The sequence below is a fragment of the Spathaspora passalidarum genome, assembly GCF_000223485.1.
Source record: "Spathaspora passalidarum NRRL Y-27907 unplaced genomic scaffold SPAPAscaffold_6, whole genome shotgun sequence".
Taxonomy (NCBI): domain Eukaryota; kingdom Fungi; phylum Ascomycota; class Pichiomycetes; order Serinales; family Debaryomycetaceae; genus Spathaspora; species Spathaspora passalidarum.
This window is the reverse complement of record NW_006767430.1, coordinates 1,049,338-1,068,980: the sequence shown is the minus strand read 5'-3', so window position 1 is coordinate 1,068,980 and position 19,643 is coordinate 1,049,338. Positions and strand designations below refer to the sequence as shown.

The following is a 19,643-nucleotide window of genomic DNA, read 5'->3' as shown; positions in this document are numbered from 1 at the left end:
CGACACGTACGTGTTCCGTGGATGTTCCCTTTACTTCTCAATTATATAAATCACACGCAGCAACGTTTGCCTAGAATGAACAACAAAAACTTTACCTCAACTGATGTAGCATTAATTTACTGCTTAACGACGGACACCTAAGGACCGACTATTATAAACATATTCTATGAGGGGAAAATCCAGCATCACCAGATGCAACCCCTTCACCCCCCCAAGTAAAAAAAAAAAAAATAAAAAAATATTGAAAAAACATCTGATCACGTGTAAAATATTTTCTTACTTATTGTTAATATTCCATTGTTACATTGTATCTTAAAATCCCCCCATGATCACTAAAGTCCTGGTCACTGTTCCGGTAAGCTCAGGATCTGGTTTCGAGTGTCATGACGTTTACTACTGACATCACCATCATTGCAGTATACCAAGACATCACCCGACCTTCTACGGTCCCAATGGAAATAGCTATTAAAAAATCTTTGACAGAGATGGTAGTCATGCAAGTAGTCATTCATTAATGACTCAAGTGGCTCAAACACAATTATCTTGTCAGGGTAGGGTAAATCCTTTCCTAGATGACGTTGTAAAAATTCTCTCGGAGAATCATAAAATTGGTCCGATTGGTCACGATACTCGTTGATCTGATCTAAAGTTGGGTTTCTCAAATGAAGTGGTGGTTCACAACTAAGAAACCATGCTCTTAGCTCCGGATTGTGAAAATAACTTTGCCATGGAGTAGAATGGCACGGAGTTATGAATCCAAATTCCACCTCAGATTTAATTTGCTCTTTTTCGGCCGTAGGAGTTACTTCGGAGTATTGCTTATCCAAATATTTAACAATGTCAATTACCCCACGTTCGTTTATTACCGAGAAAAAGAAACCAACGCAAAAGTTGATCATAATCCCGATAAATATTAAATAATATGGTAAGCGGGACCGTAATTTGACATAGCCTCTAGCAGCGAGTAACAACATTATCGGATGAATGGGATATATGAATCTAAATTCCTTGTGATCGATCAATGAGAATCCAATTAAATAAACAATCCCAGTAAATGTTAACGAAGTTATCTTAAATCCATATATCATAAATGGAAGATAAAGCATCATCATGAGGGGGATTGCTTGGACAATATAGAAATGCCAAGGTGCAGTGCCATAAAATATTGATAAGTTCTTAAATACATTAAACTCAAGAAAATTGTAGATTGGAATCGTCAATTGTTGATAAAAATAATAATCCAACCCAGTATTGACAATCGCAATAATAATAACTTCAGTAATCGACAAAATCACCCATTTAAGGGAAACGGTTCGCGAGTTCGCAATTAACCATAGCCCTAATGGGAACCATATAAGCACATTTGTAGGACGAATTATACAACTGGTGAAACCAACGGCTAAGCTGATATACCAAGATTTATTATGCAAACTATAATCCCAGGGCCAATATCTTAATGCAACAATCGTCAACACCGTTTCTAAATTGTTGGAAAATGATCTAGTAAATACATACCAATTGAAAGGATTCAATAATGAAAGTATCAAAGTTGTTGCTGCAATTTGTTTCCTTTGTTCGTGATGTTTGCAGTAATTCAATACAAATTTGTACAAATTGTATTCGCCAATTGTCGCGATTATGGCATTAATAATTTTCGGTATAATATGGACAAGAGTTTTGTTTTCACCAGCCAATTTATAACCCAAAGCATATATCAAAGGGTGAATTGAAGACCGTAATTGTTGCTTCCATTCCCAGGTCAAGTACCCATACCCATAGATAAAGTGATGTGCTGGTTCAAGTGCTTGAAAGAATTCGTCTGCTTGAAAGAAAGTTTTCGTAGTAAACGCGTTCACAAGCCTGATGGCTAAGATTATAGGGATAAGATTATATGCTGACCACGTTCCGTCGCGTTTCTTCTTGGTTGATTGATTCAAACTACTCTCTTCAAACCGTACTTCCTTTTTAGGTTTCCTTTTTCTGGCTGTAGACATAATTCGTTGGCAAAACAACACTTGTTTCCTGTTGCCATTGTCTCTCTCTCTCTCTTCTTTTTTTTTTGTGCGTGTGGTTACTTCAATATTTTACTCCTTGTTGTATACTGTTCTCATAACCAGTTAATGTCTCTTTCTGAAGTACTACATCTAGTAGAATACAGTTACTTATACCAATCAATCGATGATACCGTAAAGGCAAAAAAGGGTTGTCTTCAAGCCATCAAAATTCTAAACACCTTAGCAAAATCTGACAACAGCACACAGCCACACATAAAAGAGGTATCCCAATTTGTCCTAAATCTTTATGATCAAATAGATAAGCAGCCATTAAATACATCGGGAAAACTATCATGGATGAGTTCGAAACTATCTGAAACAGGAACATGTCCTCCTGTGATTTCATTTTCACCAAACTTGAATTCACACAACCAGATATTCTTTTCTGAAGATCAAGCTTTCCAAGATGAAGACAAATCAATTCAAAAAGTTCCTGAGAATGTCCAATGGGAATCAGTCATGGTAGATGATTGGAGTTCAGAATCTCTGGATTTGACCAGTCTTTATCAGGACATTCTTCCTAATTGCTCATTTGTTTCCTCATTCCTTGCCATTATAGAGAGCCAAACAATTCCTATAATTCAACTGATATCACCACATCGACCCAGCACCCAATACAAAGTCCAATTAATGTTCAATGGTACATTTAGAAATGTGACTATTGACAATCGACTTCCTTATTTGAGCAATGATCGGAGTAGAAATCTTTTCATTAGTTCATTTAAAGATCCCCGATTATTATGGCCAGCATTGATTGAAAAGGCGTATCTAAAGGTCATGGGAGATGGGTATAACTTCAATGGTTCAAATATGGCCAATGACACCTGTTTATTAACAGGATGGTTACCTCAAATTATAAAAATTGAGAATGGGCAGCTTCCAACGGAGTTCTCCAGATTATGGGAATTACATCGTCAGGGCAAAGTATTATTGGGGATTGGTACTGGTAAATTAAGTAAACAAATCGGGTTACACTTGAATTTAATTACAGATCATGATTATGTTATTGATAATTTTAGGATGGAAGGAAATAAGAAAATCATTACAATTAAGAACCCATGGATTAGTAAATCATTGGATTGTCGATTAATTTCCGTGGATGAATTTACCTATTTCAAATATTTGTACGTCAATTGGAAACCCGAGTTTAAGTATACTCAAAATCATAATTTCCTTTATTCTCCAAAGGAATTTATCTTCAATGAACCTCAATTCACGTTTTCAAACGATACAGCTCAATTGCAAGAAGTATGGTTATTACTTGAACGTCATTTGCCTACAGATCTGCAGTGGATGAATATGCAAATATTTGAAACGGGGTCAAAAGTTCTTACACAAACTCAATTTAAGAAATTAGGCCTTGATCTGGGGACTAATAACCGAATACAACTTATTAAATTAAACATGAAACCAAATCAGTCTTATACTGCCGTGATTTCTTGTGGTAAATCTTGCAAACTCACTTTATCGATGTTTAACAATATTGGACCCGGCTTCAAATTCAATAAGCTGAAATGGATGTACGTTTTCACATTGCCTCCAATTGATGGCGAATGGACTGACAGAACAAACGGTGGCAATTGGTCCATTTCCACATTCATTGACAATCCACAATATGATCTAATAGTTAAAAAGGACACCAAATTAATCGTTGTCGTGTATGGAGATACTCAAGTCAATACTTATTTACTTCAAAGCGATAATTCGAAACTAGGAGAACGAGTTCATAAATTTGACAAGTCAAAATTATTAAACAATGAACATTACAACACCTTCTTTCAATTGAACAATTATACATTAGCACCAGGTAACTATAAATTAATTGTTTCAGCCTACGATAAATACATTGGTAAATACAAACTACTACTTAATTCGACTTCTGAAGTCCAGCTTGACAAAACTCCCTTTAGTTGGGGGTTGTTCACGACTAAGACTGGATTTAACTGGGACAATCAAAATAGGTTCAAGCTTCGTTTTTCGACAACATCTTACAATACTAAAACCATTTTCCATATTACTCACTTTAATGGTGAACATAATTACGAATTATTAACTAATTATCGACCTGCTATCAGAGCATCTATATTTGATGCAAGGAATTCCTCGCCAATTCTTATAAATGAAAAATTTGATGATTCACTCTATGGAATTTTTGTTGATTGGACACTTGAACATCCAGGTGAATATATCCTACTAATTGAAAGGTTTGAACTAGGTAATGGACGATGTGTTGTTGAAATAGGTTCGAGCAAAAAGGTTCATTTGATGTAATACTAATTGTACGTAGTTTTCTTTTTTTTTTTTTGTCGGCAATAAAAAAATTCGGCCTCCTGTATATCACGTGATTTGAAAAGTTTCAAATTGACAGGTGTAATGTTTTTGTAGAGAAAAATCCAGGTCGAGATCAAACCTAGGTTGTTTATTACATCAAGTTAAACTACTATGAGAATGCATCTTCAATTATTCCTAGTGGTGTCTGCGTTATGGACACTTGTACTCGGTGGTCTTACTGACGATCAATTGCTTAATATTGTCAAGAATAACAAGAATAAACTCTTGAATTTGAATGATGAAAATTACGAAGCAATTTTAAATGGACCACGAGACTATCATATTGTGGCAATGTTTACTTCAGAATCATCACATATCAACTGTGTTTTGTGTCGTGAGATTGGCCCGGAATTTGAATTAGTTGCCAATTCTTGGTACCAAGACCACCCAGAAGGTATCACTGACTTTGACCCTGAAGGCAAGGATATTGCACCAAAGAATGTTTATTTCTTCAAAGCAGAATATTTGGAATCAAAGAACTTGTTTGGAACTTTCCAATTGAATAGTATTCCAAAGATTTTCTATTTCAAACCTTCAGATAAAGCAGGTCCTAACAACTACCAGAGTGAAAAACTTGAATATCAATTCTTTCAAGGTGATCACAAGAGTTTGATGATTCAATGGCTCAGTGTGTTAACAGGACACCATTACAACTTACATATACCTATTGATAAAACAAAGGTGATAACTAATGTGGTTTGGGTTGTATCAAGTTTAATTGTTATTAAGAAATTCCATAAGAATATTTTTGCAGTACTTAGATCTAGAATTCCTTGGAGCGTGTTATCCATAATTGCTACTTTATTCTTTATTACTGGCTATATGTTTAATCAAATTAGAGGTACCCCATACGTTATCGACCATGACAATGGTAAGGTTGACTATTTCACCAAGGGTCAACAAAATCAATTGGGTGTGGAAACTCAAATCATGTCCTTCATTTATGGTGCCTTAGGATTATTGGTGGTGGTATTGATTAAAAAAGTGCCGGAAATTAAACATGATACTGTTGCCCTCATTTTAGTATCTGTTGTTAGTACCTTGATTTTCCTTCTCTTTAGTTTGATCTTGGCCATTTTTGGATTGAAAGGGATGGGATTCCCTTACAAATTCATCAACTTTTTCTAAGTATAACCAAAATGCATATAAATAGAGAGTTTAATTGCTATCTAATTTTGTATTCATCCGATCAACTCTTTGTTCCACTCGTTCAAGGGTCTTTATGCAAACATCCAACCTTTTACGTAATTCTTTTATTTTGGTAAATCGGTCACTTAATTCCCTTTCGTTGATATTATTATCTTCTAATATTTGCTTATAGTCCAGCAATCGTTTCTCAATGATTTTAAGTCGTGTTAAAATTATAACTTGTGATTGATTCAACAGATCAAAGTTCTCGTTGAGATTATCTAGTGATCCACTTAATAATGTATGTGCTGCTAATTCAATAGCATGTAAACCTTCTACACTCATATAAACTAAAGTATTGACCAATGCTGGCGTCTAGTGCTTTTCTAAGTAAGTTGCGTCGAGATTTCTGATCAAGGAATATACAAGTTTATTCTCACACAACAATTGTAGTTAGTTTTGATCCGGGTAACCTGTGAATTGTGATAATATCCACCAGCATTTATCTTACTGTTTCTACTTCTACTCGTAATAGCTTATATTCTGAATACCAAAAGCAAAGTGTCCAAAGAGCATTTTCTTTATATACTTAATAAATAACTTATACTCTTTATTTGAGTTTTCTTTACTCCAGATTAACTTCACATACCGAGACATGCCTCTCCACTTGACACTTCCTCAAAACCAGTTTCATATAACCATCGTATTTAAACCAGTTTATCACTCAAAATGTCTCCCAAAATATGCTCCATGCATTAGATCAGCTCTTGAGTTTCATTACACGACTTTGATAAGCACAAATATTTATTTTGCTTTCGTCCGAACCATTTCAATACTGATATATTATTGGTTGAGGAAGATTGTGTTCTAATAGATGACCTTGCCTCTTATATTCTGTAATAACTGTCGTAGAAAACACAATACAAAAAGGTTAGCTCTGTGATGCTTGATGTTTGTTGATTGGGATTTTCTCTCTCCCCCACCCCCCCCCTGCTTATTTTGACATGTGCTGCCAACAAAAAAAACAAGGGCAGAAATAGAACAAATTGTATAGCGACTGATTAACACTTTTCCTATACTATATTATGCTACATAGCTAAGAATCGGGATTATCAAAATGACCGAAGAAGAAAATGGTGATCGTTTACCTTATCTGCAAATTCCTATAGCCTTGACTAAGGATCAACTTGACAAAATGGAAGATAGAATTCTTTATCGTCAAGTCAAATCGGTTAAAGCGGGACAAATTGAACGCTTCAAAATAAACTTCACTCCACGACTAGATGGTGATTCAGTTGCAATTCCACCAACATTGTGGGTCAAGGTAAGAAATAGAGAACCAGTACCGAAACGAGCGGTGTTTTTAGGTATGCAATTTTTTTTTGGCAGCAAATAAAGTAACAAGCTTATTTACTAACTAATTTGTTCTAGCTGGTCCTTATATTTTGTATGTTGATTGTCGTCTGACTGATTACAATCCTAATCAAAAATGTTTCATAACTGCTGATCAGCCAGTGTATGAACCACAACTACTCCCTGGTCAATCCTTTTACATCCAATTGTCATGCCATACCCTTAAACCGGATTATTCCTGGAATATTGATGTTATCTCTCAGATAATCTTCAATAATACAATTTCAATTGATTTTGAAATAATTATAGGAACCTCAAAACAAATCTTGCATGAAGCATCTTATCCTGAACGACATATTACCAATAGCGACAAAACAGGCAATTTTTCACCCTATTTAAATATAGATCATTGGGATACATTCGACCTTTGGAATTTGCCTGTTCCTAAACAAGATAGGCCAATTCACTTGGTGATTTTAACTCACGGTCTTCACTCAAATGCTAGCGTTGACATGTTATTTTTAAAAGAACGTATTGATGCAGGTGCGGATCCAAATTCAAATATAGTGGTTAAGGCATTTTTCGGAAATATTGGTAAAACAGAACGTGGTGTGAAATATCTTGGAAGTAGAGTGGCAGAATATATTATTGAATTAATTACTGCAAATGAAACCTTCAATAATGGTAAAGTGGATAAAATATCCTTTATTGGTCATTCCCTTGGTGGATGTGTTCAAACATTTGCAATTGCATATTTAAAAGTTAATTTCCCCTGGTTTTTCGAACAAATAAAACCGATAAACTTTGTCACTTTGGCATCACCTTTGTTAGGTGTGGCTAATGAAAACCCAGCATATGTGAATCTTGTACTACTGGCCGGTTTTGTTGGTAAAACAGGTCAAGAATTGGGGTTGAAGTATTTTGAAAAAGACTCAAAACCATTATTGTTATTATTACCTGCTGGTCCTACGCATACTGTTTTGAAAAGTTTTAAAAGAAGAACCGTCTATGCCAATGCAATCAATGATGGTATTGTACCTTTACGTACTTCATCCTTACTTTATTTGGATTATAAAACAATTTCCCATATAATTAATAGTGAGAAGGAAAAAGTGGCTGTATCTGAAGGAGGTGGTAGAAAGATTATGAAAAATATTGATATTCTGTCTGTTCAAACCATGCTATCCTATTTCATGCCACAAAGAGAAAGTGTCTATCATAAATTTCAAACTAGTGATGAAGTCGCTGGTGAAGTTACTGATAGTGGTGTTGATGATTCCATTACTAGTGATGAAAATAATGATGAAATAGGCGAGATTCCTCCTACAACATTTATGGATTCTGCTGCATCTGTATTGCTTCCTCCTTTACCACCAGCAAAGTATATTATAGATCCAGACTCTCGTGAAAACCCTATTATTCATGATAAAGTATATTATAAAAAGGATATACCAAGACCGAAACTGCCAGCAACTTCCATAGAAATGGCTGAGGAAGATAGTTATTCTGGGATAATTAAAAAGAAAATTTTATCAGACTATTCAAAATTTGAAGAAGCAATTGCTCAGGAGTATCATAGAGATATGGGATGGAGGAAAGTTATAGTGAAATTAAAACCGGATGCTCATAATAATATGTTTGTTCGCAGGAGGTTTGCGAATGCATATGGATGGCCAGTCATCCAACACTTAGTTGATAACCATTTTGGTCCTAATCGTACTCCTGATATGAATATTGTCAGTGGAAACTCTGTTTCCAGTTCTGACGAATTAGCAAGTGAAGATTTAACAAGAATTGTTTCACGAGATTTGATTACTAGACAAAATATTGAAATTGATGAATCTGTAACTGAAGAAGAACATGCGTGGATTAATTCAAAAGATAATAGTGAATCGTTATTTGCTGTTGGGGTTACTGGATTATTGGGCGAAGTTACAGAAATGATGGGTGATTTTAGAGAACAAATTTATAAATTGGGTTTGAATCCTTCATTTGCACAATTGCTGCAGGCTATTAGTATTGTACCACCGACTGCCAATGCAAATCAAACGACTGTGAATAATGAATCACAATCAGACGTTGAAATTAGTGAATCAGGAGACTTGGGGGTTAAACAGGGAATTATGGGGGATTTCATCTAAATAATTTTTATTAATATTATACAAATAGGAAAGGTATAGATTATATATTGTCATGATTTGCTTCCTCTGCTTCTTCTACTTCCTCTTCCTCTTCCTCTGCTTGTTCCTCTTCCTCTTCAGCTAAAGGGAACAACTCATTTATTTTATCTAGTATACCTTGACAAGTCTCTTCATTGAATCTTTGATCACATTCTTCAACCAATGCATACAAAGTAACCATGGATCTGGGTAATGAGTTTACAATTTGTAATTTTTCAACCTTCATTAATTCAAACTGGTTTAAATATTTCACCAATTGTTTAAAATGATCAGCGGTTGTTATGGCACTTGAGGCACTATGATCAATATACGACAAGACATCTTTGGTTATAACTTCTAAGTTTATCCCACAGGCTGTGAATCGCTTGTTCTTTTTATCTGGTTTATCTGATTCTTTTTCATCTTGCTCGGAAAAAGTCCAGTTATATTTCTTTTTGAGTCCTTTCAAATGTTCTGCGACTTCATAATTGGACAAGAAGCAGTCTCTTTCCTTTAGTATTTGCATGGCAATGTTAAATGAGCAAGCTTTTGGCCGTATATTTCTATGTTATTGGGCTGCCTGATATCGCATCTGAATTTTCTTTTTCTAAGCAGCCGAGTCGTGTACTTGAAACAAATCAAAAATATGAACAGCTCTTTCTTTACTCTTGGTTATTAAGCAATCTCGTAACTCCCACATGTCGTGACATTTCGGCATGACAAGGTTAATATTAGAACCAGGATCTTTATCAAGTCTATATCCTGATGCATCAGTTTCACAAAATTATCGAGTTCGAATAATAGCACAGGTATTGGAATATCATCCAGACAACGCGACACTAACGCTCATACAAGTACCTACATTAAACTCAAGCGACTCTTCCACTATAACAATAAACATTTTTGAGCAATTGGGTGATATATCAGGCGATGTAATTAGAAAAGGAACAGTTGTTAATCTTGAAGGATTTTATGATGGTAATACCGTGATTGTTATTGATATTTATCCTATAAATGGAGCACATCTAAATGTGGAAAATTTGGAAACGATACAAAGTTTGAATAATTTACCTAGCTTCTACCATGATTCGGGACTGAGGCCTAATGCTAGGTAGTGTGTGTGAACTATGTCCCCGTCCCAGAAGAAATATTAAGCATTGTTCAAAAATTCAACAAACATATAATGTACATAGAGAAAAAGTATATAAATTACAAAATTAATGGTGATGGAGATGTTTAACGGGAGCGTCTTCCAATTTATAATTTCCAAATAATTTTGGAATGAAAAGTTCATATGAAGTAGTAGATGATTGGTAATCATTACTGTCACGTTCAACTCTCAATGTAGTAACAAGGGAGTCTGAATAAAGTGGATATTTAACATTACGTTCATTTGGCTCTTCTCCCTTCAAGTAATCATGACTTGGCTCTTTTTCAAAAACTGGTTGTGGGAATCTTCTGAGAACTTGTTCAGGATCATCAACAACTAAATCCTTGTACTTTGATTGTTTCGCAAGAACCAAATCACTCCAATTTCTTCTATTTAAAAATTGCTTGTTGGCTCTTTTACTTCCATCGGGTTCAGTTATGAAAATTGGAACAATATCTTCATCAGTGTCTCGGTTATATCTATGAATTCTACTTCTCTTGTTAAGCAAATTTGCCATGGCATCTGGTGGTGGTTCATTAGTAACAGCAGAGCTGATAACATTAAACATCAATCTTGGATCTTTCTCGGGGAAATCGGTAACATCGTCATTCAATTCTTCAATATCTTCACCAATCAACAAATGAGCATTTGGATGATGGTGGAATTTAGACTTCATTCTTCCAATACAACACAAATGGACATCTCCCGATAAAATTGTGATTCTAATAGCATTCTTAGCTCCAAATTCAGTTAAATCATAAATCAATTGGTTACGTTCAGCCTTGTGATGTTTGGAGCACCAATGATCGTTCAAATCATCTAAAACTTCCACATCTCCATCAAACTCATTAACTAAACCTTTGTTTAATACCCCCTTTTCTGCTAGATGACGAAGAGGTTTCATCACTGTTGAAGTTAATAACCATTCCAACCAGACTAATCTAGGATAAAATATAGGAACTCCCAACATCACAAGAACATGTTTAATGTCTGTGCCAGCAGCTTTAACTTCTTTAGTTAATCGCTCGAAAATCTTTTTATAACTTGAAGGACTAACAACTTGTTTTAACTTTCGCTCAGTTCTACAATCAACACCAAGCAAGGCGATTTCCTTCCCTAATCTGATATAGTTTGAGTGGTTCTTTTGACTGATATATGGGCCGCGTTGAGTTCCTAAAATCCACGAAGGATCCAGTTCGTGTAACTTCTCTTCAGGGTTGATATGATGCTGGAAAATCATATAGTACTTGTATGCGGTATTCCCAATCGCTTGAAAGATGGGTGATTTCATAGTATGGTCAGAGTAAGATCCAAACCCGTCAATTATATCATGGTCATCAAAAATATTAACTTGTGGAATTTGAGACATTGCTAAGGGGAATAACGATTGCAAAGTTCTGGCTTTCTTACCTTGCCAAAATCCTTTGCCAAACCAATCCATATAATGCAGTAAATAATAATTTTCAAATTCATTGGTTGTTTCTTCGGTAACTTCGAAACTGTTTTTCTTCAAAGGATTCCTGATTTCAGTCCATGACTTCAAAGCTTCTGACTCTAATTTAATAGAATCACAATAAATTTGATCACCACCACCCAACATTACATGATAATGTTGGTCAGCGTGCTTCTTTAAAATATCAAACCATAAGGAAGATTTGAATTCATTGGCTGGAGCAGCTAATGAGAAACCATTACACGAGAATGAAATTACATTCATTGACTCTTCAATTGCAGGAATATAGAATTGAAATGACTTTTTATAGTGATTGTTTATCACATACTGAACTTTCTGCTCATATTCAACCATTGTCAAATCAATTGAGTATCTGAAGAAGGAATACCCGTCACGCTCATAATATTTGGTACTTGGAAACTCGCCATGTTGAAATTTCCCAGTAGACTTAAACTCTTCACTAGCGGGTCCAACCTTATAGGTGATTGGAGGTGCTTGATTCTCAGGAGCATTCTTAACAACCAATGCTAAAGTGGCACGATAATTTGGTTGGTTGTTTTCATGGGTTCCAAGTAAGTTTATCATTGGACCACAAGTAACTTCAAATTCGTCCAATTTGTCTTCTGGATCTATTGGTCGCTTCTCTGGAACATTTTCACCTGATCTTTGGTTAATTGTTTGATAATCGTCAACTGGAATTGGTTCAAACCAGTCATCTCCTGTAGATACTGGCATATTTGGCAATAATTTGTAGTAGCGTGGTTAAGAAAAAAAGAGAGTAGTGTAAACAAAAGACTAAAAAAACGAAAAGGCTGAAGAGTTTTAAGGAGCTAAAATTCCGATTTAGAAAAGTATCGTAATGTCAAATTTCATTAGGAAAAAGGGCTGACAGTTATTCATTGTCCGATTTGGTTGAGAACAAATTATAGTCAGATGAGTACTCAATTGGGAAAGTTTGTTTAAAAAAAAAAAACATTGCAAGCCTCCGCGTAATTGTTTGACCCTGTGTAATCAATACATAATTAAAGTTGGCAATTGAGCTCTGGTTACTCGAACATTGTCTCAGTGAGTATATCACTAGACATGGTTAATTATCTAAAGACAAATTGTACTAAACAAGGACAAGTCAATATGCCAAAAATGGAAATAATCTTTCCTTTTTAAACCCTTCTCCTCCTGCATACCAAAATTGTTCCATTTTCTGAAAATTTTTTGTAGATTTGCATTTTAATTATTTTTGTGGAGCAATTGACCACGTGATTCAACTAACCGATGTATAAGAAGGGGCATGCAGGTTTTACTTGAGACGATTTTCTTGTAGCTTTTAACTTTTTTTATACTACTTTCTAATAACATCATAGCCAATAATAATCTTTGCAATTTTATGTGTCAGTATGATGTCATCTAACCATACCAAATAAGAAAATTGCACAAAATTAAAATTCTAACTTCGTTTTTTTTGCCGTAACAGGAAGGGGGGCTCATGTCCCACGCGATTGTCACATGGACAGTCAACAATTGAGTTTTGTGGTCGCTTACTTAACCTTCTGTCTATTGGCTAATTTTCTACATGCGGCTGTAATTATAGAATAACTCTCCTTGCATGCAATTGAGAAGCCTGTTTGGAAAAGCCTTTATTTTTTTTAGATAGGCTTATATTTTTCGTGAATATATGCAACAATGGAGAATCTTGCAGACAAGTACATTTATAACTAAATACTTAGCCTTTCCAAGTTATAACGGTAAAAAAAAATTTTGTTATGTTTCTTAACCATGTAGAGCCGGAGGGAGTACTATAACTGTTGAATTAATTTAGGTAACGATTGCCAAAAATTTGACTCTAGCTGGTTATGGAAATAAGACTATATTGAAATAAAATGTAGGTTCTCTTTCACCGTTTAGCTTGATCTTTCAATGGGGGTTTTGACTTTAAGTATGACTTGGTCGATCATAGAAGATTTTCAGGCTACACTAGTTGAACCATTCAAGGTTAATTCACTTCGGGTATTATCCTTGATAAGATTGAATGTGGATTGGGAAAACTAGAAGAATATTTTCAAAAAGTATGTTCAAAAATATTTTCGGTTTAATATCAGCCTTCTTTTGCTATCTGATGAAATTCTATTTGAAATATTTGGTTATATCAATCAATTTGATATTGTTCTGATTCGAGCAGTAGTGAACTCTAGGTTTTATAAATTGGGTGCAAAAAAAAAAAACATTATGTATCAATATATTACTACAATGGTCGTACAAAGGGAAATCTCATAATTAACAAGATCCTCTACACTCCTTTATTGGTCAATTATACAGTTTTGAATAAATTGCTTCGATTTAAACGATTTTGCCAGTTGCCAGATTTTGAATTGATTGACAAGATTGTATTTTATTCATGACAAGGCTTAGCATATGATTATAGAGTTGTTGTCTCAAGATTTCTCAAGGTTGAACTCCGAGTAGATTGTGATATTGGTTTAAGACCTGGGTTTATTCAAACTAGTTATCTGTTTCATATTAGAAGTGGATATAATATTGGACTCACTGTCGATAGTTCGTTGGTGAAGAAGTTAACCGTAGATGGCAATGTACTTCAAAGCAAAGGCTTCTTGAATTTACTGTCTGAGTTTATATTGCTAAATTGGTTGCAACTTAAATCTATGGAAATAGACTCGTTCCAAGTGTTCAAGACCAGGCACAGAAGTTTTAGCGTTAAGGTATTATGGTTAGAACTACTCCTGTCTGATATTGATTATGAGTATTTTTGGAGCTTTAATCTATATGAGCTAAGATCTTTTGTACTAAACATTGCAGCTTGTGAAAATTGTCTTTTGAGAAAGCTCAAATGGTTGTTTTAATCACTAGCAAAGGTAAACTATTTGCCATTAAAGGTAAATTTTAAGGATTTGGATGAGATTATGTTAGAATTTAAGTTGAATACTTTGCAAACCTTGTGTATTTATGATTCTAATGCACGTCCGGTTTATAATCCCAGAGAAATTGTAAGAAATCAGGAGGATTCTTTAATTAATTTTCAATTTAACAATAGGGGCAAGGGAAAATTCAACTCTGTGGGTTTGTATGAATTTGACAAGATCTTCCACAGTGGGAAAGTGTTTCTGCATCCTGAATTTAAGCTTTGTCGACATTATTCTAATACCCATGATGTGTTTTATTACCATTCTCTGCATTGTTATGAACTTAAGGGTTGCAAAGATTTGCCAGGAACTCATTGAAGTGCTACAAAGATATACAAATTTAAAGAATGTTCTATATCAGGAAGGATTTTATATTGTTAAAAGAGATGGATTGGAAGATTTAAAAACAATATTACTTAATTATTGGAGAGTTTTTAAAAAGGCTTTTCGGTGACTTATTCCAAACACACATTTTACATAATGACGTAACTTTCTACTGTGATGAATATATTATTTGCCCTGTATGATAATAAGAGATTTCATGTATTTTCTAGAAAAGAGATGGGGTCGAGAATTATTATCACCTTGAAAGTGATTATTTATTAGGTGGGAAATCTAAATGCAAGAGAAAGTTTTACGTGGGTATGCTGGGAGTACGAAAATGATTTATATTGGGTAGTTCTTTTGAAATTAGTTGGTAAATCGTCATTACCAGCTTCTAGTTTTTCCTTTGTTAATATGACCAATACACTTCAGCGTAGGCAAAATAATTTTGTTTCCGTCAATTCGATCAATCTCGCTCTTACATATACGAATATTTGCATCATGTCTCAATTGGGAAAAATAAGAGAATATACATGTATTTGTGAAAGAACAATATTAGGGATAAAATTAAAATTCTTCCCCTCTTCTAGATAGTTTATATTTTATCCTAAATAGAAGAGATTATTACTAGTTTTGTAACATGGAACTAGTTAGAGATGTGGTTTGGTTTTTGTATCATCTTTTTATTAAATTATTTGAAACTTGGGTTAATTGACTAAAGCCTCGATTTGTGGGGCAAATCCTTTTTTTTTCAAAGCAGGAAAAGCCTATTTTTCTGGGCTGAAATTTTTAACAATGAAGTTCGGTAAATTGCAGCCAAGCAATTATTAGGTAATCACTGATGGAAATATCCGAATTTCAACTATATATATTATATTGATAAGCTATTAGCTACAGCCCTACCATACATAAATTATAAGTCTAGCAGCAAATAAGCTAATCAATTAAAATCTCCTCATTTTCAGTCTAAAGATTTAGAACTAAAGTAAGGGTGAATTAAAAACAATTAAATCCGCTATGTAACAAGAATAACATAATTAAGTAAGTATAATCTTTTTCCAAGGAAATTCAAATCTTTCCGAGACAAGAAAATAAAGTGAAGATATTTGCAGATAGAACAAAAAAATAAATGGACTAGGCGTAGAAAGCAAGATAAACATAGCCACTGTTTAGTTTGATTGCCCGGAAATTGTTCTGAGCTTCCGGTTCTGGATCTAAGTTATCATATAAGTAAAGTTAAAAGCTTATTCGATATTATTTTGTCACATTTCAATGTTCTTCTTTTGATGCCAAAGTTGGTATCTGTAGAAAGTGAGAGAGAGCTTGACACATTTGAGATATACAGGTTGCCCTTTGATAGAGAACAACAATTATATATTTTCTGCAACTTGGAGTTAGATTTTAATATCTTAAGGGATGTTGCTCTGAAATATTGCGAGGCTGTGTTGGGTAATATATTTTTTGTGTGTATGGAATTCCGCTCTAATTGGGATTAGAATCTTCCATTCATTGTGGTGGCAGCCACATACACACATACACACACGCACACGCCTACACATTTATAACGGATCTGTTGGAACTGTTTATTATTGTTAAACTCTCAGGCACCCGCTGAACCCGGGGATAGTGTTAATCACTTGTGGTTATTTGCAGGAAAATTAATTATTTTGCCCACCGCAACTCTTAGGCTTTCCTGCATTAACGTTAGTGAAATTGACGTACATTAGGGAAATGCATCAACAGCAAAGGATCTAATCCTGTGCAAAATAGAACGTGCTTCAGGGAAAATAACAATGAATCAGAACTTGCCTCGGCAATTAACTACCTAGTTACATATACGGAGTGCTACTGCAAGTTAAGCCCTTTTTTCAGCCCATATTTTGATTTTCGGTGACGAAAATTGGGCCGATTGTTTTTTGTGTAATCTTTTTTTTTTTTAACATGACCTTTTTATCAGAAATTCAGGCGATTATTTTTTTTTTTTCTTGTTCCTTATTCAAATTTCTGTAAAGGCGCTCCTCACCCATGTGCTGGAATACAACCGGTACAATTTGGTAATATATAGCCAAGCTATTTCTCATGATTTTTAATTACAATTTTACATTCCCTCTGTTCACTCTTTCACCAAGTAATTACTACTATTTAAATTTAAGGCACTCTCACACAAAAGGTCCCATTTGATCATCTGACTTCAATCCTCAAGCAACATCGTCTGACACCCCAACACGTGATTACAAAATCAAGCGCAAAAAGCCATTGTTCATTTTCCATACCCCATATAATAAATTTTGAATTCCAATTCCAATTCCAATTCCACCTTGATACTATTGGCCATAATTTTGTTTTTCAATATTAATATCATCTTATCTCCCCCCTTGATCATTAGTTATTTATTTCCCTTTCGTTAGACAATAACTTCAAGGCATATTCTATATAACAGTTCTGCAATCTCCCCATCCCGCACTCAGCCACCACCCCTTACATCCCATATTTTTTTTTTGCTATCATTCGATTCTTTTAAGCTACATTTTTTATGACAACACTTCTTTCTGCAAGAACAGCAACTGAAAGTCCTACAGCCACCAGATCAAATTCAACCAGTTCTTCGTCCCCTGGTTACTCAACCAATGATGATTCTGCAATCTATTCCCCTTTGCTTTCACCCGTCACATCAAATACAGCCGATCATATAAACCCCTTCGGCAAAAGGACGGGATATTCTAGACGAGTTTCATTCAACAATTTAAATCCAGAAATTGATGAGTCTGTCATACATCAAGCCATATACAATTTAGGTGCTCCTAATTATACCTTGGCAACTCCACAATCATTAAGCTCTGGTACTCATGCAACTAATATAGAATCGGCATTTACTCATTTGAGTAAACCTACTTCAACCTATGTACCGAAGAAGAGACTTAAGTTGCCTGATCCACCTTCGAAGTCTATCCTTAAGAATAGAGTCAGTTTGCAACAATTGGAATATAATGAAGAGAATGATTTATATAACGATGAAGATGTTAAAGAAGGAGCCACTATAAATTACCATGAAGATGTATTGGAAGATCCAGAACCTGAACCTGCAGCTTCACCTACAACCACCAGGAGGAAGTCATATGCCGGTATGTCTGATGAGGAGCTTATGGCTTTAGATCCTCAATTTAATACTAAATCTAAGCACAATCTTGATCAATTTAAGTTTGATAATCAAAAGACGTACTACTTGTCTAGTTCCAAGAGAACAAGTGTTGGTTCTGCTGCTGCCGCTGCTGCTGCTCTATCCAAAAAGGTGGAATACCCTACATCCAATGAAAATAATTACAAATCTATTAGCTTAACTGTTAAACATGATGAGTACGATTCTATTAAGTATAATCGTACTTTATTGACGGTTATATCTGGAAGAAGACACACCTGGAATACAACCGATTGGTTGTTTTTGATTAATCAAGATCCACAACAAAACAGTTCATTTCTTGTTGATGGAGATTATTTAATTATTGCCAGTTTGATACCCTTGAAATTTTTGAAAGAATACGGAAATAAACGTAAACGGATTTCCATGGATGATTACCTTTATGAAAAATGCTCGAAGTTGTTGAATTATTTTGCTGAATATTTTACCAAGTTGAATTTGAAATTGAAAGTTACGGTGGAATTTGTTACTGATAATGAAGAAGATTATGGTGGATTAAGCACGATTAAGATTAATCGTGGTGAGAAATATATGTTGGAGCATTTGTACAAGCAATATCAACCTACTATGGTGTTAATTGGGAATAAATCTTCAAATATGAATTTCAAATATCCGATTAAAATGGCTAGCTCATATCAGGAGTATTTGATTCGATTGTCTTCGTATATCATGAAATATTCCACAGTACCGGTGATTGTCGTAGGGAATACAACTGTATCAAAGAGTGTGGCGGGAAATACTTCAACACCAACGTTAAAGTTTGACTTGCAGGCACCAAAAATCACATTCACTAACGTATCCTCTGAAGAGAAAATTCATCACCCCGAAATAAATAAGAATAATTCATCTTCAACATTATCTTCAATTGAATCATATGCTCCAATCCATAAAACCACCACAACTGAAGAAACAAGAAAACAAGAATACCATGATAATTTGCAAACCTTGAATGCTCTTGATTATACTAATCCAACCAAATACGAGGACTTGGTGAAGTGTATATCAGATCATGCATTTGTTGAAGCTTCCAATTATTTACTTGCAGTGCATTCCAAAGATGATTCATTGAAAATCGATGAAAAGATTCATTCCATGTATAGAAGTCAAGCAACTACTGATGATCATCATGAAGAAAATCCAATATATAAAGTGAAATCATTGATTAGCTATGACCCAGAAGAAGAGTTAAAGAATGAACAGAAGCGTCAACAAATAAAACTGAAGAAAATTAAGAGTGTCAAGAGTAATGATTCCTCGGCTGTAAGTTCAAGTTCAAGCAGCAGCATAAATAATGAAAAACCAAAGAAGACTTCTTTTTGGAAGAAGTTGGGATTTAAGAAATAATGACCTTTTTTTTAGCATTTCGTTTATATATAGCATTTAATATAATTATTAGACTTACTCTTAGCATTGAAGTCTTCATATTTGGATATTCTTAGACAAGCTACAATACAGCCTTTTTGGGAGCCATACTTTTGGATAACGAAGGTTGATCGGACAATTTCGGTCGTTTAAGTTCCTGTATTTTCCGAGATCAAGATTTGGAACAATTAAAAAAAAATAAATATGAATACACCGTT

The 19,643-nt window shown here is 34.5% G+C and overlaps 9 protein-coding genes across 9 annotated transcripts; 5 read left to right on the top strand and 4 right to left on the bottom strand. All coding sequences in view use genetic code 12, as the record gives it.

Annotated features, from left to right (window-relative positions):
• Nucleotides 1–250: 250 nt before the first annotated feature.
• On the bottom strand, nt 251–2,005 carry GPI10 (putative glycosylphosphatidylinositol-alpha 1,2 mannosyltransferase; the record flags this gene model as incomplete). The annotated part of the gene is made up of 1 exon (XM_007377100.1): nt 251–2,005. One exon carries the CDS (start codon nt 1,992–1,994, stop codon nt 345–347), a length of 1,650 nt encoding a protein of 549 aa, XP_007377162.1.
• Nucleotides 2,006–2,120: 115 nt separating this feature from the next.
• Nucleotides 2,121–4,325, top strand: RIM13 (Rim13p; the record flags this gene model as incomplete). The annotated part of the gene is made up of 1 exon (XM_007377099.1): nt 2,121–4,325. The coding sequence occupies one exon, from the start codon at nt 2,121–2,123 to the stop codon at nt 4,323–4,325; it is 2,205 nt and encodes a 734-aa protein (XP_007377161.1).
• A 131-nt stretch (nt 4,326–4,456) lies between these two features.
• SPAPADRAFT_156849 (uncharacterized protein) lies at nt 4,457–5,915 on the bottom strand (the record flags this gene model as incomplete). The annotated part of the gene is made up of 1 exon (XM_007377097.1): nt 4,457–5,915. The coding sequence occupies one exon, from the start codon at nt 5,856–5,858 to the stop codon at nt 5,544–5,546; it is 315 nt and encodes a 104-aa protein (XP_007377159.1).
• SPAPADRAFT_63047 (dolichyl-diphosphooligosaccharide--protein glycotransferase) lies at nt 4,479–5,912 on the top strand (the record flags this gene model as incomplete). The annotated part of the gene is made up of 1 exon (XM_007377098.1): nt 4,479–5,912. The coding sequence occupies one exon, from the start codon at nt 4,503–4,505 to the stop codon at nt 5,511–5,513; it is 1,011 nt and encodes a 336-aa protein (XP_007377160.1).
• A 715-nt stretch (nt 5,916–6,630) lies between the features above and the next one.
• SPAPADRAFT_52296 (putative lipase) lies at nt 6,631–9,007 on the top strand (the record flags this gene model as incomplete). The annotated part of the gene is made up of 2 exons (XM_007377096.1): nt 6,631–6,880; nt 6,945–9,007. 2 exons carry the CDS (start codon nt 6,631–6,633, stop codon nt 9,005–9,007), a joined length of 2,313 nt encoding a protein of 770 aa, XP_007377158.1.
• A 40-nt stretch (nt 9,008–9,047) lies between these two features.
• Nucleotides 9,048–9,551, bottom strand: SPAPADRAFT_52295 (DNA-directed RNA polymerase III subunit; the record flags this gene model as incomplete). Its single annotated transcript, XM_007377095.1, has 1 exon — nt 9,048–9,551. The coding sequence occupies one exon, from the start codon at nt 9,549–9,551 to the stop codon at nt 9,048–9,050; it is 504 nt and encodes a 167-aa protein (XP_007377157.1).
• Nucleotides 9,552–9,741: 190 nt separating this feature from the next.
• On the top strand, nt 9,742–10,140 carry TEN1 (Ten1p; the record flags this gene model as incomplete). Its single annotated transcript, XM_007377094.1, has 1 exon — nt 9,742–10,140. The coding sequence occupies one exon, from the start codon at nt 9,742–9,744 to the stop codon at nt 10,138–10,140; it is 399 nt and encodes a 132-aa protein (XP_007377156.1).
• A 102-nt stretch (nt 10,141–10,242) lies between these two features.
• SPAPADRAFT_141671 (uncharacterized protein) lies at nt 10,243–12,363 on the bottom strand (the record flags this gene model as incomplete). Its single annotated transcript, XM_007377093.1, has 1 exon — nt 10,243–12,363. One exon carries the CDS (start codon nt 12,361–12,363, stop codon nt 10,243–10,245), a length of 2,121 nt encoding a protein of 706 aa, XP_007377155.1.
• A 5,037-nt stretch (nt 12,364–17,400) lies between these two features.
• Nucleotides 17,401–19,407, top strand: SPAPADRAFT_141971 (uncharacterized protein; the record flags this gene model as incomplete). Its single annotated transcript, XM_007377092.1, has 2 exons — nt 17,401–18,777; nt 18,874–19,407. The coding sequence occupies 2 exons, from the start codon at nt 17,401–17,403 to the stop codon at nt 19,405–19,407; spliced, it is 1,911 nt and encodes a 636-aa protein (XP_007377154.1).
• Nucleotides 19,408–19,643: the final 236 nt, after the last annotated feature.